This window comes from Hemiscyllium ocellatum, chromosome 14, assembly GCF_020745735.1.
Source record: "Hemiscyllium ocellatum isolate sHemOce1 chromosome 14, sHemOce1.pat.X.cur, whole genome shotgun sequence".
NCBI lineage: Eukaryota > Metazoa > Chordata > Chondrichthyes > Orectolobiformes > Hemiscylliidae > Hemiscyllium > Hemiscyllium ocellatum.
Window position 1 is genome coordinate 74,859,970 of NC_083414.1, and position 20,613 is coordinate 74,880,582.

At 45.2% G+C, this 20,613-nt stretch overlaps 1 protein-coding gene across 5 annotated transcripts in view; it reads left to right on the forward strand.

The window, feature by feature from the left end:
• Positions 1-20,613, forward strand: part of LOC132822429 (nuclear receptor subfamily 2 group C member 2-like) — a 198,593-nt gene that overhangs the window by 59,777 nt on the left and 118,203 nt on the right. For all 5 annotated transcript variants that reach the window (XM_060835809.1, XM_060835811.1, XM_060835810.1 and 2 more), the window contains 2 exons: positions 13,901-14,080; positions 14,778-14,925. In XM_060835809.1, coding sequence (XP_060691792.1) covers positions 13,901-14,080; positions 14,778-14,925 — 328 coding nt within the window. The remainder of the gene's footprint in view (positions 1-13,900; positions 14,081-14,777; positions 14,926-20,613) is intronic.

Below are 20,613 nucleotides of genomic sequence, written 5' to 3' on the forward strand. Positions count from 1 at the left end.
TCTCACCCAACTCTGCTCTACAGCAGAGCCATTTGTGGTGTCACAAGCCTGGCTGCTGCTGTTCTACTCCCCTGAGAGGCTCTCCCCCTAACACTCTAGAATGGGGTGATGCCTCTCTGGTGCCAGGGTCAAACACATTTCTGCTGTATCCAAATCGGTATATCTGTTAGAAGGGGGATTGCCATAGGAGATTGCTGCACTACCTGACTTTCGTGGCAGTTACCCAATGACCTGACTGAACCTGTGGTGTGACAACTTCCCTATAAGTAGTGTCTATGGCACCCTCTGTGTCCAACCAAGCAATGCCCATATGAGGAAGTACACTTCCTGCAGACATAATCGTCAAGGATACTAGTCTGGCATGGGGAGCACACCACTGCCTATCTTTGTCCCTTTACTAATGTAACCTTTGAGGCTTATAGTTCCTTAACACCAGTGGTAGTGGTTGGGGATTTGGGAGAGAGGGGAGGATGTCTTCCTCATTCAGCTGTTAAGTCCTGGTGACTGAGCTGACTTCTAGACTACTTTTTTTATATTCCAAAATACACTTTATTCATAAAATAATTTGATGGTCTGTACAGTTGGTCATGCCATACATATGTAAACATTTACATACAGAGATCAGGTCTGTACATTTTTCAATCATATGCTCATATATTTAGTTGAGGCATCAGCAGAGCCCAAATGACTGCATGGGCCCCCTGTTCTTCTTTAAGCAGGCAGATGTTACACAGTGGTCTTTCCCCACCGCGCCTTGGCGGCAGCTGCCCCAAGCTTCAGCGCGTACCTCAACACATAGTCCTGGACCTTGGAATGTGCCAGTCTGCAACACTCAGTCGGGGTCAATTCCTTCAGCTGGAAGACACAACAAGTTTCGGACCGCCCAGAGAACGTCCTTCACCGAGTTGATGATCCTCCAGGCACAGTTGATGTTCTTCTCTGTGTGCGTCCCGGGGAACAGGCCGTAGAGCACGGAGTCCCGCGGCACGGCGCTGCTCGGGAAGAACCTCGACAAACACCACTGCGTTCCTCTCCAGACTTCTTCTGCGTAGGCACGTTCCAGAAGGAGGTGTGTGACAGTCTCGTCCCCCCCGCAGCTGCTTCGAGGGCAGCGTGCAGTGCGGCTGAGAGTCCGGGCGTGCATAAAGGATCTCACAGGCAGAGCCCTTCTCACCACCAGCCAAGCCATGTCTTGGTGCTTGTTGGAAAGTTCTGGTGATGAGGCATTCTGCCAAATGGCTTTGGCAGTCTGCTCAGGGAACTGCTCGATAGGATCCGCCCTCTCCTTTTCCCGAAGGGTCTCAAGGACACTATGTGCTGACCACTTCCTGATGGGCTTGTGGTCAAAGGTGTTTTTCTTTATAAACTTCTCCAGGAAGGACAGGTGATACAGAATGGTCCAACTACTCGGAGCGTTCTGTGGCAGTGAGGCCAGGCCCATCCTTTGCAACACCGGGGACAGGTAGAACCTCAGTGCGTAGTGACTCTTGGTGTTTGCATACCGGGGATCCACGCACAGCTTGATGCAGCCACACACAAAGGTGGCCATCAGGGTGAGGGTGGCATTGGGTGTAGTTTTTCCCCTGTTGCCCAGATCTTTGTACAGCGAGTCCCTTCGGATCCGGTCCATCTTTGACCTCCATATAAAGTGGAAAATGGACCGGGTGACTGCAGCGGCACAGATTCTGGGAATAGGCCAGACCTGTACCACGTATAATAGCAATGACAGTGCCTCACACCTGATGACCAGGTGTTTTCCCACAATGGAGAGCGACCGTAGCTTCCATCTGCCCAGTTTCTGCCTCACTTTGCTGATACACTCCTCCCAAGACTTGGCGCACGCCCCAGCCCCCCTTCCCCCCCCCCCCGAATCAAATACCCAGCACCTTCAGGTGGTTGGTCCTGACGGTGAAGGGGATGGAGGATTGATCGGCCCAGTTCCCGAAGAGCATGGCCTCTCCCTTGCCTCGGTTTACCTTGGCCCCTGAGGCCTGTTCGAACTGGTCACATATGCACATGAGTCTGCGCATGGACAGCGGATCCGAGCAGAAAACGGCGACGTCATTCATGTACAGGGGGGCCTTAACCTGCAGGCCCCCACTGCCAGGAATAGTCACCCCTCTCAGACTCGCATCCTTCCCGATGGACTCGGCAAATGGCTCTATGCAGCACACAAACAAGGCAGGAGAGAGAGGGCAGCCCTGCCTGACCCCAGATCTGACTGGGAAGCTATCTGATTCCCACCCATTGATTGAGACTGCACTGACAATGTTGGTGTAGAGCAGTCTGATCCAATTGCAGATTCCCTCCCCAAAGCCCATTTTGGAGAGAACGTCTCTCATATACTTGTGTGATATCCTGTCAAAGGCTTTCTCCTGGTCCAGGCTGATCAGGCAGGTGTCCAACCCTCTGTCCTGCACGTAGGTGATCGTATCCCTGAGGAGTGCGAGACTCTCAGCGATCTTCCTGCCCGGTACAGCATAGGTTTGGTCAGGGTGAATCACCGACCCCAGAGCAGACCTGACCCGGTTGGCGATTACCTTTGACAGAATTTTGTAATCCGCATTCAACAGTGAGATTGGTCTCCAATTTTTGAGTTCCTCCCTCTCCCCCTTCCGCTTGTAGATGAGGGTGATGATGCCTTTCCTCATGGATTCGCTCATGGTACCCGCCCGAAGCATACTGACATACACCTCCAGCAGGTCCTGACCAATCAAGTCCCACAGAGCGGAATAGAGCTCGACCGGTAAGCCGTCGCTTCCGGGAGTTTTATTCTTTTCGAAGGACTCGAGGGCCTTGATCAGCTCGTCCAGAGATAGCGGCTGGTCCAGCCTCTCACGTGTTCTGTCGTCTAAGACCTCTGTGATAAAGGACAGGAACGACTGGGAGGCCGCGCTGTTGGTCGGCTTCGCCTCATACAGACTGGCATAGAAGGATTTACTGATCCTCATGACGTCAGCTTGAGATGACGTTATGGAGCCATCTTCTTCCTTCAGACTGCTGAGCACAGAGCTCTCTTTATGCACCTTCTGGAAGAAGAAATGTGAGCAAGTTTCGTCCTGCTCCACCGAGCGGGCCCTGGACCGGAAGATTATCTTGGAAGCCTCCGAGGCAAAGAGCGAGGCTTGCTGGCCCTTCACCTCCTTGAGATCCTCCGTGACATCGACTCCCGTCGTCTGCAGCAGGAGCAGGTTCTGCATACTTTCCTGGAGCTGGGACAGTTTTCCCCGCTTCTCCCTCGCCTCCTGAACACCTTTGAGGATGAAGAACCTCATGATGTTCCCTTTTACTGTCTCCCACCAGTCCGCTGGGGACTCAAAGAGGGGCTTCACGGTTCTCCAAGCTGTGTAGTCCCTCTTGAGCTCCTCAATGTTTCCTGGGGTCAACAGCTTTGTGTTCAGTTTCCATGTTCCCTTACCCGCCAGCAGGAGGCAGTGGTCAGAGAAGAACACCGGCTTGACGTCGGTGGATCTGACCGAGAGTGTTCGGGACACAAATAGACCCGTCTGCCCATGACCAGGTATATCTACGCTGCGCTCCGTCTGCAGGAGTGCTGAAGACGTCGTGTAGCTTGGTATCTTTTACCGTGTCCATCAGGGCTCTGGACATGGCATCCAGTTTAATTTCTCCCCCGCCGGATCGTCCATCTGCATCAATGATACAGTTGAAGTCACCGGCCAGAATGACTGGCCTGGTCGTAGCCAGCAACAGTGGAAGCTGCTGCAGGACGGCCAACCGTTCACTCTTACCCACTGGGGCGTACACATTAGTCAGTCTCAGGGGAGCATTCTTGTACATAACGTCGGCAACGAGGGGGCGCCCGCCCACTACCTCCTTAACCTCGGAGATGGTGAAGTTGCCTCCTCCCAACAGGATACCCAGGCCGGAGGCGCGGCTATCGTTGCCCCCCGACCAAACTGACGGCCACAAGCTTGACCATCTCCTGTAGCTGTTGAGGTGCGGTATCCCACACTCCTGCAGAAACAGGACGTCGGCTTTAACGCTGGCCATGAAGGCTATCGTAGAAATACATTGCGTAGCTGATTTGATGCTACGCACATTAATGCTGGCAATTTTTAACCCCATTTTAACAGTTTACGAGGTTAACAGTGTCCATTTGCTGCTGGTCTTGCCCCTCTGGGGTAGTTGTGTGCATCCCCGTGGTGACGGCAAACTGCTGGACCTTCCCAGGGCTGAGATAGCTGTCCGACTCCACGTTGGAGCCATTTCCCCGCTCTGGTGTCTTCATGTCGGGCCCAGGGTCCACACCATCCAGTTCTCCATCTGACAGCGGGGCTGATACAGGACCACTGCTCCCAGTTATCTGGAGCTGTTGGCCGGTGGGTACCTCTTGGTTCTCACCGGGTAGGGGGAGCCTTTACCCATCCCCTCAGAGGAATCGTCGTTTCCTCCTTGGGCGGTGCTGCCTTCCTTTCTCCCCACGGCGCTCTGTCTCTTCCTCTGGTGAAGACCCTTGCGCCCGTCCTCGCCATCGGAAGAGCTGCCTGTATCCTCGTCATGTAGGTGTCGCTTCCCCCTTTGCTGGGTGGCTTTGGGGCCCTTGAGAGGTTTCCTCTTCCTGTTTTTTTACAGTAATGCAATCCTCTGCCTCCTTTGATCCCTCCTCTTCCATTTCCTCCGTCTGTCTTGAAGGAGCTTGGATCGGCTGCTTCATCTCCCTGCTGTCTGCCGTCTGCTCTGCTACAGCCTGCCCTTCCTTCTGGGTGCCTCCAGACACCGTTCCCGTGCTGTTTTGCTGGTCTTAGTCGGTCCACGGCTCGTGTTGCCACCTCCGGCCATCTGTGCGTAGGTGGCGGCTCCTCGTCTTGGGCAGGTCTTGTACATGTGGCCCGCCTCTCCGCACAGATTACAGTTCTTGGCCTCCTTACATTCCTTGGTCGGGTGGCCTTCCTGCTTGCAGTTTCGGCAGACGGTCACCTTGCAATCCGCCGCCATGTGGCCTGACCTCCCGCAGGTTCGGCACACTTTTTTGGCTGCCCTGCATATGTCAGGTAACCTCTGCTTCCTCCGATGGCAAAGCTGGAGGGTGGGTGGAGGATGTTCCCACTGGCATTGACCCTCAGGGTTATCCTGACCTGCCGTTTGCTGGTCCAGATCCCGAAAGGATCGACCACATCGGTACTCTCTCCCTCGACCTGGACGTATCTTCTCAAGAAGGTCAGGACATCTGCTGCTGGGACGTGAGGGTTGTACATCTGGATTGTTACAACCCGACGACTCTGCGCAGAAAACACACACAACGGGACCGCCGACAAGATGGAGAACAGAGGTTCCCCTTCCTTCTCCTTGGACCTTCAGGAGGTGCTCACAATTCTTCACGCTCCTGAAGGTCACTTCAAAATAGCCTGCCGCAGGGAAATCCTGCAGGCAGTATACATCCGCTGCTTCAAACCCGCAGCACTCCAGCAAAATCTTCTTCATGAACACTGTCCGATCGACTGGTGTGCGCTCCTCCACCTTCTTCACAGTCACCCTGACTGTATTGCGAATGCCCAGGCCAGGGCGGCAAGCGGCTGCTGAGGCCATAGCCCTGAGGTTGGCTGGTACCTGAATTGGCATTAGGCCGAAGCCAACATAAAGATCCACCAAGAGCAGGTCAGCACAACCAAACGATCCTCCAACATCCAATCACGATCCAGCAATGGTCTCCAGCAGCTCCGACGACTTACAACACGATCCACGTGGTTTCTCCCCCGGCCGTAGTGTCGAACCCACAGCTCTCGAGCAGAATCTCTTCCTCTGGTCCTCAGGAACTACACATATTCCAAGCCAAAAAGCCGAGCTGACTTCTAGACTACTGCTCAGTGAAGTCTCTCCTCCACTCTATATTGGATGCTCTTCCTCCTGATTATTACCGAGAGGATTCTCCCTTACTCCACTGTTTAATTATGGTGACTGAGCCTGACTACTCCTCGAGTGCTCCTCAGTGAAGTGCCTCTCTGCTGCCCTCTCTTGGATATTCTTCATATTCCCTCTCAATCTCCTCTGCTCCAAAGAACACAACTCCAGTTTGTCCAATTTCTGTTTATAACTAAATTCTCCAGCCATGCAACATCCTGGTAAGTCTTGTGTGCACCCTCTCCAGTACTATCACATTGTATCACCTAATAGCTGTAGTTTAATTTTTTTATACAGTTCCACATAACCTCCCTGCTCTTAAACTTTATGCTTCGCCTAATAAAGGCAGGAATCCCATATGTCATTTTAGCTACTTTATCCACGTGCACACTAATTCCTGTTTGATCTTCAGTGATTCCTAGGATCCTACTGTCCACCTTGCCCTTGTCCTGACCAAGTACATGACCTCTCATTTATCCAGAATAAATTTCATTTGTCACTGATTAGCCCCTTTTACCAACTTGTTTATATTCCCTTGTATCAATTTTTGTACCATCTGCAAACTTAACTGACCAGTCCTTCCGCATTCAAGTCTAAGTCATTTATATAAACCACAAACGGTGGAGGCCCTAATGGACACAGACTTCCAGTCAGAAAAAAAACCACTCTTAACCATCACCCTCTGGCTGATGCCACTCAACTAATTGTGGATCCAAATTGACAAATTTCCTTGGATCCTAGGACATACTGGCACTGGAACGTGTCCAGCGGAGATTCACACGGATGATCCCTGGAATGGTTGGTCTAACATACGAGGAACGGCTGAGGATCCTGAGATTGTATTCATTGGAGTTTAGAAGATTAAGGGGAGACTTAATAGAAACTTACAAGATAATACATGGCTTGGAAAGGGTGGATGCTAGGAAATTTTCTCTGTTCGGCGAGGAGACTAGGACCCGTGGACACAGCCTTAAAATTAGAGGGGGTCAATTCCGAACAGAAATGTGGAGACATTTCTTCAGCCAGCGAGTAGTGGGCCTGTGGAATTCATTGCCGCAGAGTGCAGTGGAGGCCGGGACGCTAAATGTCTTCAAGGCAGAGATTGATAGATTCTTGATGTCACGAGGAATTAAGGGCTACGGGGAGACTGCGGGTAAGTGGAGTTGAAATGCCCATCAGCCATGATTGAATGGCGGAGTGGACTCGATGGGCCGAATGGCCTTACTTCCACTCCTATGTCTTAAGGTCTTATGGGTTCTTACTTTTGCTGTCAGCCTCCTATGTGGGACCTTATCAAAAGCTTTGCTGATATCCTATTCTTTCTGCATGCTAATCTTTTGTGATTCTTGTACTAAGACAGCCAGATCCTGCTGTATCTGAGTGTTTGCAATCTCTAACAATTTATAATATTCTCTTCTTGATTCTTCCTGCTTCACATATACTCCATTAGCCAGATCTTTTCCCATTCACCTGACCTATCTAAATCGCTTTGTATCATTCTCACAACCCTTCACAACTTACTTTCCTACCTAAGACCAAAATAACTGAGAATAGGAGTGGGCCCCTCAAGCCAGCTGCGCTATTCAAACAGGTCATGGTTGATCTGATATTACTCACGCCTACTTTCCTATCCTTTTCCCTTAATCCTTGATTTCCCAACTAATCAAAAATCTATCTCAGCCTTAAATAAATACAAGAACTGCGGCCCACAATGTATGTGGCAAGGAGTTTTAAAGACTCTGAAGCCTCTGAGAAAGAAGTTCCTCCTCTTCTTATATTGGCTATCTGAGACTGTCTCTTCAGGTCCTAGACTCTTCCATGAGAGTCCTTTCATTTATATCATATTATCTTTGTCATCAGCAAAGTTGCCAGCCGTACATTTGGTCCCTTCATCCAAGTCATTTATTGTGAAAAGTTGAATCCCAGCACCGATTACACATTCATTACCAACTGCCCACTAGATCAAGATCCATTTATGCCAATTCTCTAATTACTAGCAAGCCAGTCATCTCCCAACGCCAAAGTAGCATTTACACAACAATGTGGAGACTTGCAGGTATGTCCTGTACGCAAAAAAGCAGGATAAATTCAATCAAGTCAAGTACTACCCTATCACACTAACGTTGAATTTCAGTGAAATGCTGAAAGAACTTGATAGTGCTATCAGGCTACAGTTGCAAAGGACTAATCTGCTCACTGACACTCAGTTTGGTTTCCATCAAGGCTACTCAGCCCTTGACCTCATTACAGTTTTGGTACAAGTATGAACAATAGATCTGACTTCCAGAACTGACTGCCCATGATATCACAGCAGCATTTGACCAAATATAGCATTCAGCAGCACTAGATTCAGTATACAGTAGGGGAAAACTCTCCATTGGTTGGGGGTAGTTGCGATGGAAATCAATCGACTCAGTCTGTGGCATCTCTGCAGGAGTTCCTCATGGCAATGTTCTAGGCCAAACCATCTTCAACTGCTTCAATGACCTTTATAAGTTCAGCAATGACGATGTGTAATCATCCGTGAGCAATGTCTAGCACCATTTGCAACTCAGCGAAAGTGAGGACTGCAGATGCTGGAGATTAGAGTCGAAAATGTGATGCTGGAAAAGCACAACAGGTTAGACAGCATCCGAGGAGCAGGACAATTGATGTTTTGAGCAAAAGCCGTTCATATGGAAAGCCCTTCACCATTTGCGACTCCTCAGGTACTGAATCAGTCCAGGTCCAAATACAAAATGATCTGGGCGCATTAGCCGTGGGTTGACAAGTTGCAAGTAGCATTGACAACACAAATGCCAGGTTCTCCAACAAGACACAATCCATCTAGCACCCCTTGACTATCAATGGCATTAATATTACTGAATCCCACTTTTAGTCTTATGAGGGTTAATTCTGATAGTTGATTAGTTATATAATTGATGAATTGGTTCTACATTTCCAAAGATCCCGACATTTAGAAACAGAAGACCGTTCAGCTTGTAAAGCCTGCCATGCCATTAAATATGATTCTGCGTTTTACCTACTCTATCCTTTACACCATTAATAATTGTAAATTTGTTAACCTCTCCTTTAAATACATTCGGAGATTGAATTCTCTACCATACAGGATTATGGAAATTCCAAAGATTCACAGCCCTCTGAGTTCAAACACTCTCCTTACTTCGGTCCTGAATGGCATCCCGTTATTTTTAAATTGTGCCCCCTAGGTTCAAATTTGCTAACCAGGGGAAACATCTTATGTACATTTATCCTTTTAAGTATTTAAGGTTTCAGTTAGCCCTTCTCTTATTCTTTGAAACTCGAGAGTATACAGGCCTGGTTTGAAACTCGAGAGTATACAGGCCTGGTTTGAAACTCGAGAGTATACAGGCCTGGTTTGAAACTTGAGAGTATGCAGGCTTGGTTTGCCCAATTGCTGTTCCTGCCAGAGCAAGTCTGGTGAATCTGTGCTACACTCTCTTTCGATGACACTAAAATCTTTCCAGAGATGAGAAAACCACCATTGTGCTCCATAACTGAAGCAGGACTCCACTACCCTATACTCCAAATCTTCTCACAATAAAGGCTAACATTCTATTAGCATTCTTAACAGCTTGCTGCACCTACATGTTAGCCTTCAAAGCTCATCAACAAAGGCACCTAGGTTCCTTTATCTATGCTTTCCAATCACTCATCATTTAAGAAATGCTCTGCACGTATGTTCACCCTGCCAAAATGGACAACCACCTGTTTTTCCACATTATGTTCCATCTTCCGTTTTTTTTTGTCCAGTCACACAGTAAGTAGGACCCAAGTACTAATCTTTGTAGTACCTCGATAGTCTCAGTCTGTCAACACAAAAATGACATTTTGATTACTATTCTGCTTTCTGTCCATTTGCCAATCCTTAACTCACCCCTGTATATTTTATTAGTAAGATCCTGGGAGAGATCAATATGATTTCAGAGTCTGATCAGTTAAATGTTTGATTTTAAGATTTATAAAACTTAAATCTTTTTTTAAAAAAATCTGTAATAGCAAGTAGGGGGAGGTTACTTATGTTTTACTGAGATCTGTCTCTTAATTGAATTTTAATATAAAAGATAGGTATTTATCCCATAGCAGTGTTTTGAGCAGTAAGACTGTGCTAACATTGAGTTTTTGAGCAAAGTATTGTATGTGCTTTTAGGTATTTTTATGGGTTTGTAATTTGTTAAAGAGACAGAGATGGATTTTAATAGAGTTATGTACTCTTCCTTTGCAGTAAGGTTATTGTCAGATGTGGAAGGATCATTTGGAGCCTTGGATGGAGGTGAGGGGAAGGATGTGGGAAGCATGTTCCTGTAGACTGTGTCTGCAGGCAGTATGTTTGCTTGCAAATCCTATCGGATCACATGGATTGGTTTGAGCGGCAATTTGAGGCAGCAAGGAATTTACAGTAGCCAGGAGTGTGCTGGATGGTAGTTTCAGGAAGGTAGAAAAACCGCAGATATATTCAGGTAGATGGATCATTGCTAAGAAGGGTAAGAGACATTGGCAGATGGTGCAGGAGTCTCCAGGGCTAACCCCATCTTATATTTTCAGTTCCATAATTGGATGGCCTCTAAGGGAAGTACAGCACTGACAGCTTGGTTTCTGGTACCCTGACTGTCTGTATTGTGAAGTGATCAATTGTGACAGGGGACACTCATCAGGGACACAGGCAGTGGTTTCTGTGGCTGTCAGCGAGAAATCAGAATGGTGTGTTGACTCCCTGGTGCCAGAATCAAGGATGTCTCAAAGCGTGTGCAGTATATTATTGGAAAGGAAGAGTGACCAGCTGGAGGTCATTGTACATGTTGGTACCAATAACATAGGTAGCAAAAGTGTCGAAGTTCTGCAGAGAGAATGTAGGAAATTAGGCAGGTTAAAAAGTAGATCATTGGGGGTAGTATTATCTGGATTTCTCTTGGTGCCATGTGCTAGTGAGAATAGGAATAGGTGGATGGGGACAGATGAATATGTGGCTAATGTTGTGAAGATGTGTGTGTACTGTACTTTTAAGAGAGCTAAAAACTTGCAGAGCTACCTGACAGCACTAAGTGTTCTGAATAAGATCCAATGTAACATGTTGTCCAGCAGCTCAGGTAGTTGGTTGCCTGGAGACAAAAACAAATTTGAATTAGGCCAATTAGTTTAAATTATACACCCAAAAAAAAACAAGCTTCAATCAAGTTTGAACTTAGTATGTTGGCAATATTAAAAGCCAATGACACAATCTGATGCTTTGGGGGTATAAGGCTGGGAAAAAATGAACAGTTGGGAGGAGAACTGCCAAAAAACCAACAGATGTAGGCTGCTAGTCAGAACTCTCTGAAAGGTATCTGTTTTGAGAAGGAGTTTGAACAGAGAAAAACATCGACACAGACCTGGAGAGCAAATCTGCAAAGAGAAGGTTCAACAGCTGGCTGGTTTTGAAATTTGAATTTTTCAGTAAATCTTAATCCGGAGTTTTATCGGACTAGTATTATAGAAGGGAAAGTAAAAGATAGGTTATAGGAAGGAGTTGTAAATAGTTGTTAGTTAATTATTCTCTGTTATACTTTAAGAAATAAAGCTGTTAATTTTTACTTAATGGTTCTTGGCCTCTTGAAGTTTCACAGATTACTGCACGGGATAAATGTTTTCTGTGTTGCTGGTTTAAATTAAGCTGGAGGGTTTACCCTGTGACGTAACACTAAGGAGCTTTATAGAGGGCAAGGATTCATATTTTTGTACCATTGGGATCTCTTCTGGGTTAGATGTGGTCTGTATAAGAAGGACAGGTTGCATGTGAATTGGAAGGGGGCGAGGTGGGGACCCATAGAGGTAAGTCTGAGGCTGGTACATTAGATAAGGGGAGCAAATTAAAATAGTCAAGGCAGCCAAGGTGGAGAACAAGGTAAGATTGATAAATTAAACTGCATTTATTTCAATGCAAGAGGCCTGACAGGTAAGGCAGACGAGCTGAGGACATGGTTGGGAGCATGAGACTGTGACATCATAACTATTACAGAAACATGGTTCGGGTGGACAGGACTGGCAGCTTAATGTTCCAGGGTATGTATGCGATAGGAAGGATAGAAAAGTTGGGAGGTGGGGTGTTTTTTGTAAAGGATAGCGTTACACTTGTACTGAGCGAGGATATTCCTGGGAGAACATCCAGTGAAGTTGAGAAATAAGAAACGGAACCTTTTTGGGATCGTAATATAAGCGTCCCAATAGTGAGCAGGAAATTGAGAAGCAAATATGTAAGGACCATAGTGTCAAGAGCTTGGATGGAGAGGAATTTAAGTATGTACAAGAAAATTTTCTTCTTCAGTATGTGGATGCAGTGCTAGAAGAGGAGCAAAACAAGACCTTATCTTGGGAAATAAGGCAGAGCAAGTGTCAGAAATGTCAGTGGGAGAGCACATTGGTGCAAATGATCATAATTCCATTAGCTTTAAAATAGTTGTGGAAAAGGGTAGTCCTAATCTAAAATTTCTAAATTGTAGAAAGGCCAATTTTAATGGTATTGGACAGAAATATTCAGAAGTTGATTGGGGGAGCCTGTTCACAGGTAAAAGAATGGGTGGAAATTGGGAGTCCTTCAAAAATGAGTTGACAAGAGTTCAGGGATAGTATGTTCCTGTAACATCCTGCTCTAGGAAAGATGTTAAATTGAAAGGGTTCAGAAAAGATGCTGGGTCTGTTTTGTACATTGGACATGGCATAGGATGATGATGTTGGTGTCTGGCATATTATTGAACTCATCAGCTCATATCTTATAGGCAGTGTCAGTTTGTTACTTGATTAATCTGCTGGATAGTTTTGCCATTAGGCCAGAGATGTTCATAAAGAGGATTTTACAGGGTTGACACGGCTATATTTTACAGGGTTGACACGGTGGGCGGCACCGTGGCACAGTGGTTAGCACTGCTGCCTCACAGCGCCAGAGACCCGGGTTCAATTCCCGACTCAGGCGACTGTGTGGAGTTTGCACATTCTCCCCGTGTCTGCATGGGTTTCTTCCGGGTGCTCTGGTTTCCTCCCACATTCCAAAGATGTACAGGTCAGGTGAATTGGCCAGGATAAATTGCCCGTAGTGTTAGGTAAAGGGGTAAATGTTAGGTGGGTTGCACTTCGGCGGGTCGGTGTGGACTTGTTGGGCCGAAGGGCCTGTTTCCACATTGTAAGTAATCTAATATTTGCTTAGTTAATTGCAGAAGTTTAATTCCTTTTATCAGACTTTGTAGCAATTTAGGACAACAACTGATTGACTTACTAGGACATTTCAAAAGGCACTTAAGAGTCAAACACATGGCTGCTATTCTGGAGTCACTTATTGTCCAGACCATGAGAAAATGGCTGACTTTGTTCCCTCACAAACATTTGTGAAATGTGGGTTTTTATGACAATCAGCATTGGTTTCACAGTTACTATTAGACTAGCATTTTAATTTCAGAGCTATTAACTGAATTCAAACTTCACCATCTGCCCTAGTGGAATTTGAATCCAAAATCCCAAAACATTAACCTAGGTCTCTGGAATCTTAGACAAAAGTGAGGACTGCAGACTCTGGAGATTAGAGTCAAGATTGGAGTGGTGCTGGAAAAGCACAGCATCTGAGGAGCAGTAAAGTCAACATTTCAGGCAGGAGCGGAGACCAGCCCCACATCACTTATACTGTCTGTTGTGCAGTACGTTATACTGGCCAATATTGATTGCTTTATTAGCATTAATTTTTTTAAATGATCTGTTTGTGAGATGGACTTGTTCATAAACAGAAAATGCAGCAGGCTAACAATAACATCACTTTGAAAGTAGTTAATTGGTTGTGGGATACCTTGGGACAACTTAAGGTGGCGAATAGTGTTTTTGACGTACAATTCTTTGGATATCCAGAAGCGGGGATCAGCTAATAATTTTTGAAGTGCGATTTTCAGAAACATAAAACAGATTGAGCTTTATTCGAGACGACTGATTTTATTCTGTTAAACACTAAGCTCACCCACCAAGATCTGACAATATACCTAAATATGCTCCTTTACCTTTAAAGGGCGTCACTATGGTGCAGTCAGCTGTGAGGGTTGTAAAGGGTTCTTCAAGCGAAGCGTAAGGAAAAATCTGACATATAGCTGCCGTAGCAGTCGAGACTGTGTCGTCAACAAGCATCATCGTAACCGCTGTCAGTTCTGCAGACTTCAAAAATGTTTGGAGATGGGAATGAAAATGGAATGTAAGTATTACATTGAACCTGGTGTGCCAGGGTAAAGTTGGACTGTACCTGGAGAACCAGGGGAGGTTTGACTGGAGCCAAAGTGTTGATCGAGTTCCATATTGTAGCTGGGGAGAGTTACATTATACTTGAATTGTCGGGGGAATGTGACAACAAAGAGAAGCAGACTTTTAGTGTAATACCTCAGCCAAGCCCCTGAAATTCCCCTTTGATTGCTAATCCGTTCTCCTCTCTTTCCCATCTTTTTACCTTTATTTAGCTTTAGAATATTTTTGGATTCTCTTTTGTTAGCTGCTAGTTTCTTTTTATACTCTATCATTGCTTCTTTCCTTTTTCACTTGGTCTCCTGCCTTCTACATTCACCTAGTTTGCAGTTATATTATCACTTCATCCAGCTGGCACACCTCATTCCCAAAAATGAGGTTTACTTCTTCTGTTCAATCTTTTCAAAGCTGTCTGTCCATATTAGTAGAGGAACCTGAGACACTAGAGCAGGGAAAATGTCCCAAGTGTCAGGAACACTGCATGTCTTTTATAAAGAATCACAGGACTGATCATTCTGTAAGAACCATCCAGCTGTTTAAGTTGTATCAAGCCAAGAGAGAGGTTGGTGAATATACTGAAAGCTACACACCTCACAAATGGAGTTCTCATACTTATTGTACTAATGACATTATCACTTTTCTTCTAATGCTAGCTGTTCAGTGTGAGAGAAAACCAATTGAGGCACAACGGGAGAAACCAGCAAACTGTGCAGCTTCCACAGAAAAGATCTACATCAGGAAAGATCTAAGGAGCCCACTCACAGCCATGCCAACATTCATCACAGGCAAAGAAAGTGTAAGGTATAATTAACAGCAATGTTTACCTGGAGATTCAAATAAGAAGACTTTTAGTAATGTCTTGGATTTTCCACTTGCACCATAAGGTGTGACTTTCTGGATTGTTGCAGCAATTGACTGTCAATGGTGCTAGAGGACATTGAGGACTTCCTCTAATAATGCCACTTGAACCTAACTGACTGAGCTCTCACTTTCCAACCCTTTCTAATTTTGATTCCTTGGCTACTTACTATGTAGGAATTCCTACACCATGGAAATGGGGTTTGAACAGACTGAGTCTTGAGTGTGAAACAGCTAGTGATAAAATACCCTGCCAGTAAATGTCAAAATGTTAGAGAGGATAACTAGATATTCAAGAGGAATTAACATTGCAGAATAGGCAAAAAGGAATGGAAAATTGGGTAGCTTTGTTAATAAAGGATGATATTAATATAGTGATGAATAGTAACCGGCCCAATAGGTTTATTCCTCATTGTTTGGCTGAAAGTAAGGGATTCCAAGGGAAAGAAGAAGAGAAGATCACTATTCTCCACACGAGAGGTTTGGAGAAGGTACACCCAGAATGAGATACAGCCCAAATGAATGGATGATACTGGAAATTTAGAGCACTCTAGGAATTCAGTGCATGGAGTAAGAAGTGTCTTATGGCATTTTCTCGTTCATAGTTTGTGTGGTCTTTTCCAGGGCTTATAGTTTGAAACGATATATTCTTCAGCTTCAAATGAGCAGAGAGTAGGGAGATCAGCTGCAGCTTCAGAGAACTGCAGATTGGGAAAGCAAATTGAAACAGGAATGTGTGTGTGTTGTTGGTTTGTGATTTTAAAAATTTGTATATTTTTTGTAAGAAGGAATTAACTGAGAAACAACAGGATTAAATGAAAGTTAGAGCCAATATAATGAAGGAATATAAGAAAGCAAAGCAGAGTAAGGAAGTACAGCTAGGGTAAGGGAAGTAAGTTTAAGAGTATTCTTACACAAATCTTTTTTTAGGAAAGAGAGTTACTCAAGCTTAAAAGAAGTCTTGACTGCAGAGCTTGCTCCTCACATGATATGTGACAAATTATAGGAAGTGTGTCAAGCTGCAGCTACTGACAAATCACATTTCAGAGTTGGAGTTGTAGGTGAATTCGCTGAGGAGTGCCCACAATGCTGAAAAATGCATGCCACAGATGCAGCTTGAATAGGCAGAGAGGGCATTGCTGACCACCAGGTACAGTAGAGGAAGGCATGTAGTACAGCAGCCCCCTGTGTCTATCCCCTTTTCTAATAAATATACCATTTTTGGATACAGTTGGAGGAGATGACTGTGCAGGTGAAAGCAGTGGGAGCTAACTTCACGGCTCCATGGGTGAATGTGCTGCACAAAAGGGGAGGAAGAAGAGAGGCAAGGCTATAGTGGTAGGGGATTCAATTGTAAGGACAACAGACCTACATTTCTGTGACCGCCAAACAGACTCAAAGATGGTATGTTACCTCCCCGGTACTCGGGTCAAGGATGTCACTGAATGATCGGAGGGCATTCTGAAGGGTGAGGGCAAACAGACAGAGGTTGTGGTACATATTGGTGCTGACAACATAAGTAGAAAAGAGATGAACTCCTGAAAGCTCAGAAGTAGATTAAAGAACAGGAACCAAAAGGTAGTGATCTCTGGATTAATTCTGGTGCCCCGTGCGAGTGAGTATAGGATTAGGAGGTTAGTCCAGACAAATGTGTGGTTTGAGTGATGCTGCAAGAGGGAGGCCTTTAGATGTCTGGCACATTGAGACAGTATTTGAGAATGGTGGGACCTGTAGAAGGCAGATGGGTTGTACCTGAACAGGAGTAGGACTATCATCCTTGCTGGGAAATTTATTAGTACTGTTGGTGTGTTTAAACTAACCTGGCAGGAGGCTGGGATCCTGAGAAAATGATCAACAGGGGAATGAACAGCCAAAATTAGAAGTCAGTGAGTCAGGAAAGCATAGGCATTATGGGCCAGTTAAGGCACAAGGACATTAATCAAGGATAGATGATAATTATTTTAATGCTAGTAATCTGATGAACGAGAGGCAGATGAGTTGAAGGCAAACACAAATGAAAAAAGAATGTGATGTTTTTGCTGTCACTGAGACTTGGTTTTGAGAGGGGGAGGATTGACAACTCAATATTTCAGGGTACAGGGCTTTCAGGTGAGACAGGGAAGGAGGTAAAAAGGGAGGAAGCAATTTTGAACAGAGAATCTATTACAACAGTAAGGAGGGATGACAGCTTCGAAGGCACTTCAAATGAAGCTATATAGATACAACTTAAAAACCAAAAAGGAGTATGCAAAGGCCTCCTCACAATCAGGAGAAATAGAGGAGCAGATGTGTAGGCAAATTTCAGTGAAGTGTAAAAGTGATAGTGCAATGATGGTGGGAGATGTCAACTTTCCCTAAATTAACTGCAGTAGTCATTATGTGAAAGATTTTGAGGGAATGGAATTCGTAAAATAAATCCAGGACAAGTTTTTAAGCCAGTATGTATGAGCTCCTACAAAAGAGGAAGTGATCCTGGACTTTAAATTTATTAATTAAACTGGGCAAGTCATTGAAGTATCAGTGGGAGAGGTATTTACAAGCAGCGATCATTACACTGTTAGATCCAAGATTGTTATGGCAATGGATAGAGTCCCACATGGAAGACTGAAATCAAAGTTCTCAAGAAGGCTGATTTTGATAAGTTCAGATACAGTTTGGTCAGAGTAGACTGGGTACAGATACGTTCAGGTAAATCTGAGAGCAGTGGAATGTATTCAAGAAGAAAATATGGAGACTACAGGGCAAACATGTTCCAAGAAAGAAAAAGGGTGAGACCATTAAATGCTGTGAATCCTGTATATTGGAGAATAAAAAGGATTGGATTAAGAGAGAAAGGAGGCTTTTTGCACATCCCAATGGTTCAAAACAACCGAAGCCCTAGAGGAATATAGTGTGCGCAAAAGAGAATTTAAAAAGATTAAGACAGCGAAAAAGGGATATAAAAGGATGCTGTTAAATAAGATAAAGGAAAATCCTAAATTGTTTTACAGGTACGTTAAAGGTAAAAAGATAACTAGGGAAAGATTGGACCCATTAAGGACCAAAGTGATAATTTGTGCACGGAGCCCAGAGGATGTAGATAGCATTCTAAGTGAATGCTGTGTGCAATGGTGAGAAGGACAATCGGGGTATTGAAATCAGGAAGAAGATCTATGATGCAGTTAAAGAAATTAGCATAAGTAATGAAGAGGCTCTGACTGGTCTGGCAGGCTAGGTAAAAACAAGGGCTGCAGATGCTGGAAACCAGATTCTAGATTACAGTGGTGCTGGAAAAGCACAGCAGTTCAAGCAGCATCCGAGGAGCAGGAAAATTGACGTTTCGGGCAAAAGCCCTTCATCAGGAATAGAGGCAGACTGCTGTGTTTTTCCAGCACAACTCTAATCTGGTCTGGCAGGCTTAAAAGTGGATAAATCTCCAAGGCTGGAATAGATATATTCCAGGTTATTGAATGAGGCAAGCCAGGAAATTACAGGGGTGGTTGCAAAAATAAATGTTCAATTCCGCTCTGAGCAAGGGAGAAATGCTGGAGGATGGCTAATGCAGTGCCATTATTTAAGTAGGGAGCAAGGGATAAACCAGATAAACCGGCCATTCTAAACTTAATAGTGAGGAATTTATAGGAAACAATTCTAAAGGACAGAATTAATCTGTATTTGGAGAGACAGGGATTGATCAAGGGCAGTCAGTCTGGTTTTGTTAAGGGGAGGTCATGTCTGACCAACTTTCAAAATTCAATCAGCAGTTGTGTAGATGAAGGCAAGGCTTTCAATAGAGTCCCACATGGAAGACTGATAGCAAAGGTAAGAGTTCATGGGATCCAAGGAATTTGGCAGTTTGGATCCACAACTGGCTGAGTGGGAGGAAGCAGAGAGTAATGATAGGCTTCCAGTCACAAAACATCTCTCTGTGTTCAATACAATCCCATGAGTTAGTGTTGGGTTGTTTTTATTTTTAATAAATGATTTAAACTTTAATGTAGGAGGGTTGATCAGTAAATTCGCAGATTGTACAAAATTTAATGCATTTCTAAGTCGTGAGAATGATTGATAGCATTTGGATGAAGTAATCAGAATGCAAAGTACTGGACTAATGGTAAGATTCTCGGGAGTGCAGATGAGCAGAGAGATCTCAGTGACAATGTACACAGATCCCTGAAAGTTGCCACCCAGATTGACAGGGTTGTTAAGAAGGCATACAGTGTTTTGCCCTTTATTAATAGAGGGATTGAGTTCCAGAACTAGGAGGTTATGCTGCAGCTGTACAAAGCTCTGGTACGGCCACACTTGGAGTATTGTGTACAGTTCTGATCACCGCATTATAAGAAGGATGTGGAAGCTTTGGAAAGGGTGCAGAGGAGATTTACTAGGATGTTGCCTGTTACGGAAGGAATGTCTTACGAGGAAAGGCTGAGGGCCTTGAGGCTGTTCTTGTTAGAGAGAAGAAGGTTGAGAGGTGACTTACAAGATAATCAGAGGGTTAGATAGGGTGGACAGGGAGCCTTTTTCCAAGTATGGGGACGGCAAACACGAGGGGACACAACTTTAAAGTGAGGGAAGATAGGTATAAGACAGATGTCAAAGGTAGTTTCTTTACTCAGAGAGTAGTAAGGGGATGGAATGCTTTGCCTGCAACGGTAGTAGATTCGTCAAGTTTAAGTGCATTTAAGTCTTCGTTGGACAGGCATATGGACGTACATGGAATAGTGTAGGTGGGATGGGCTTCAGATTAGTATGACAGGGCGGCGCAACGTTGAGGGCCGAAGGGCCTGTACTGCGTTGTTATGATCGATGTTCTAAGTTCTTTGTTCATTAGGTTACAGGGGGATATCAGTGGGCTGACGAGTGGCAAATGGATCTCAATCCATGTTCCTCCTACAGGATGTAGGAGCTCAGGGAGACCTCCATCTTCCTTGATGATGACATGTGTGGGGAGTATACCCAGCTGCAGCTCCTGGGAAACTGTGATAGGGAGCTGGAGCTGGATGCACTTAGAATCATCTGAAATGCAGGGCGCTTTATCAATAAGAGTTTTGTTGAGGTGGTCACACATAAGATGCAGGCAGAGAGTAGCGGGGGACCACCAGGAAAGGCAAAAGGGGTAGGCAGAGAGTGTAGGAATCCCCTGGATTACCATTCCTTTTGAAAACAAGTACACCATTTTGGGGGTGGTAACCGTTCAGGGAAAAGCAACAGTAGCCAGGTTGGTAGCACTACAGCTGGCTTTGGGGCACAGTGGGAAAGGGTAACGGTAAACAGGACCTTAGTGATAGGAGACTTGATAGTTAGGGGGACAGAGAGGAGATTTTTGCAGCAGCAACAGGAGCTGTTAGAGTGAGAACTAGCAGGCTGTCAGGAAGGTATGTTCCTCCTTTAAAAACTTACCTCATGGGATCAGCGGCCTCCATTTTTGCACCAGGAGCGGAAGCGGTGAGAGCGAGGGCCAGGAGGTTGCTGGGAAGGTAAATTAATCCTTTAATAACTTATCTCGTAAATAGACGGAGCGCACGCTGAGCAGTTACGGACATGAGACTGCTGAGTTAGTGAGGTAATATGATATGGAGAAGCTGTGGTGGACTGAGGTGGACAAACTTAAAAATCACACAACCCTGTGGGGTTATCGTCCAACATGTT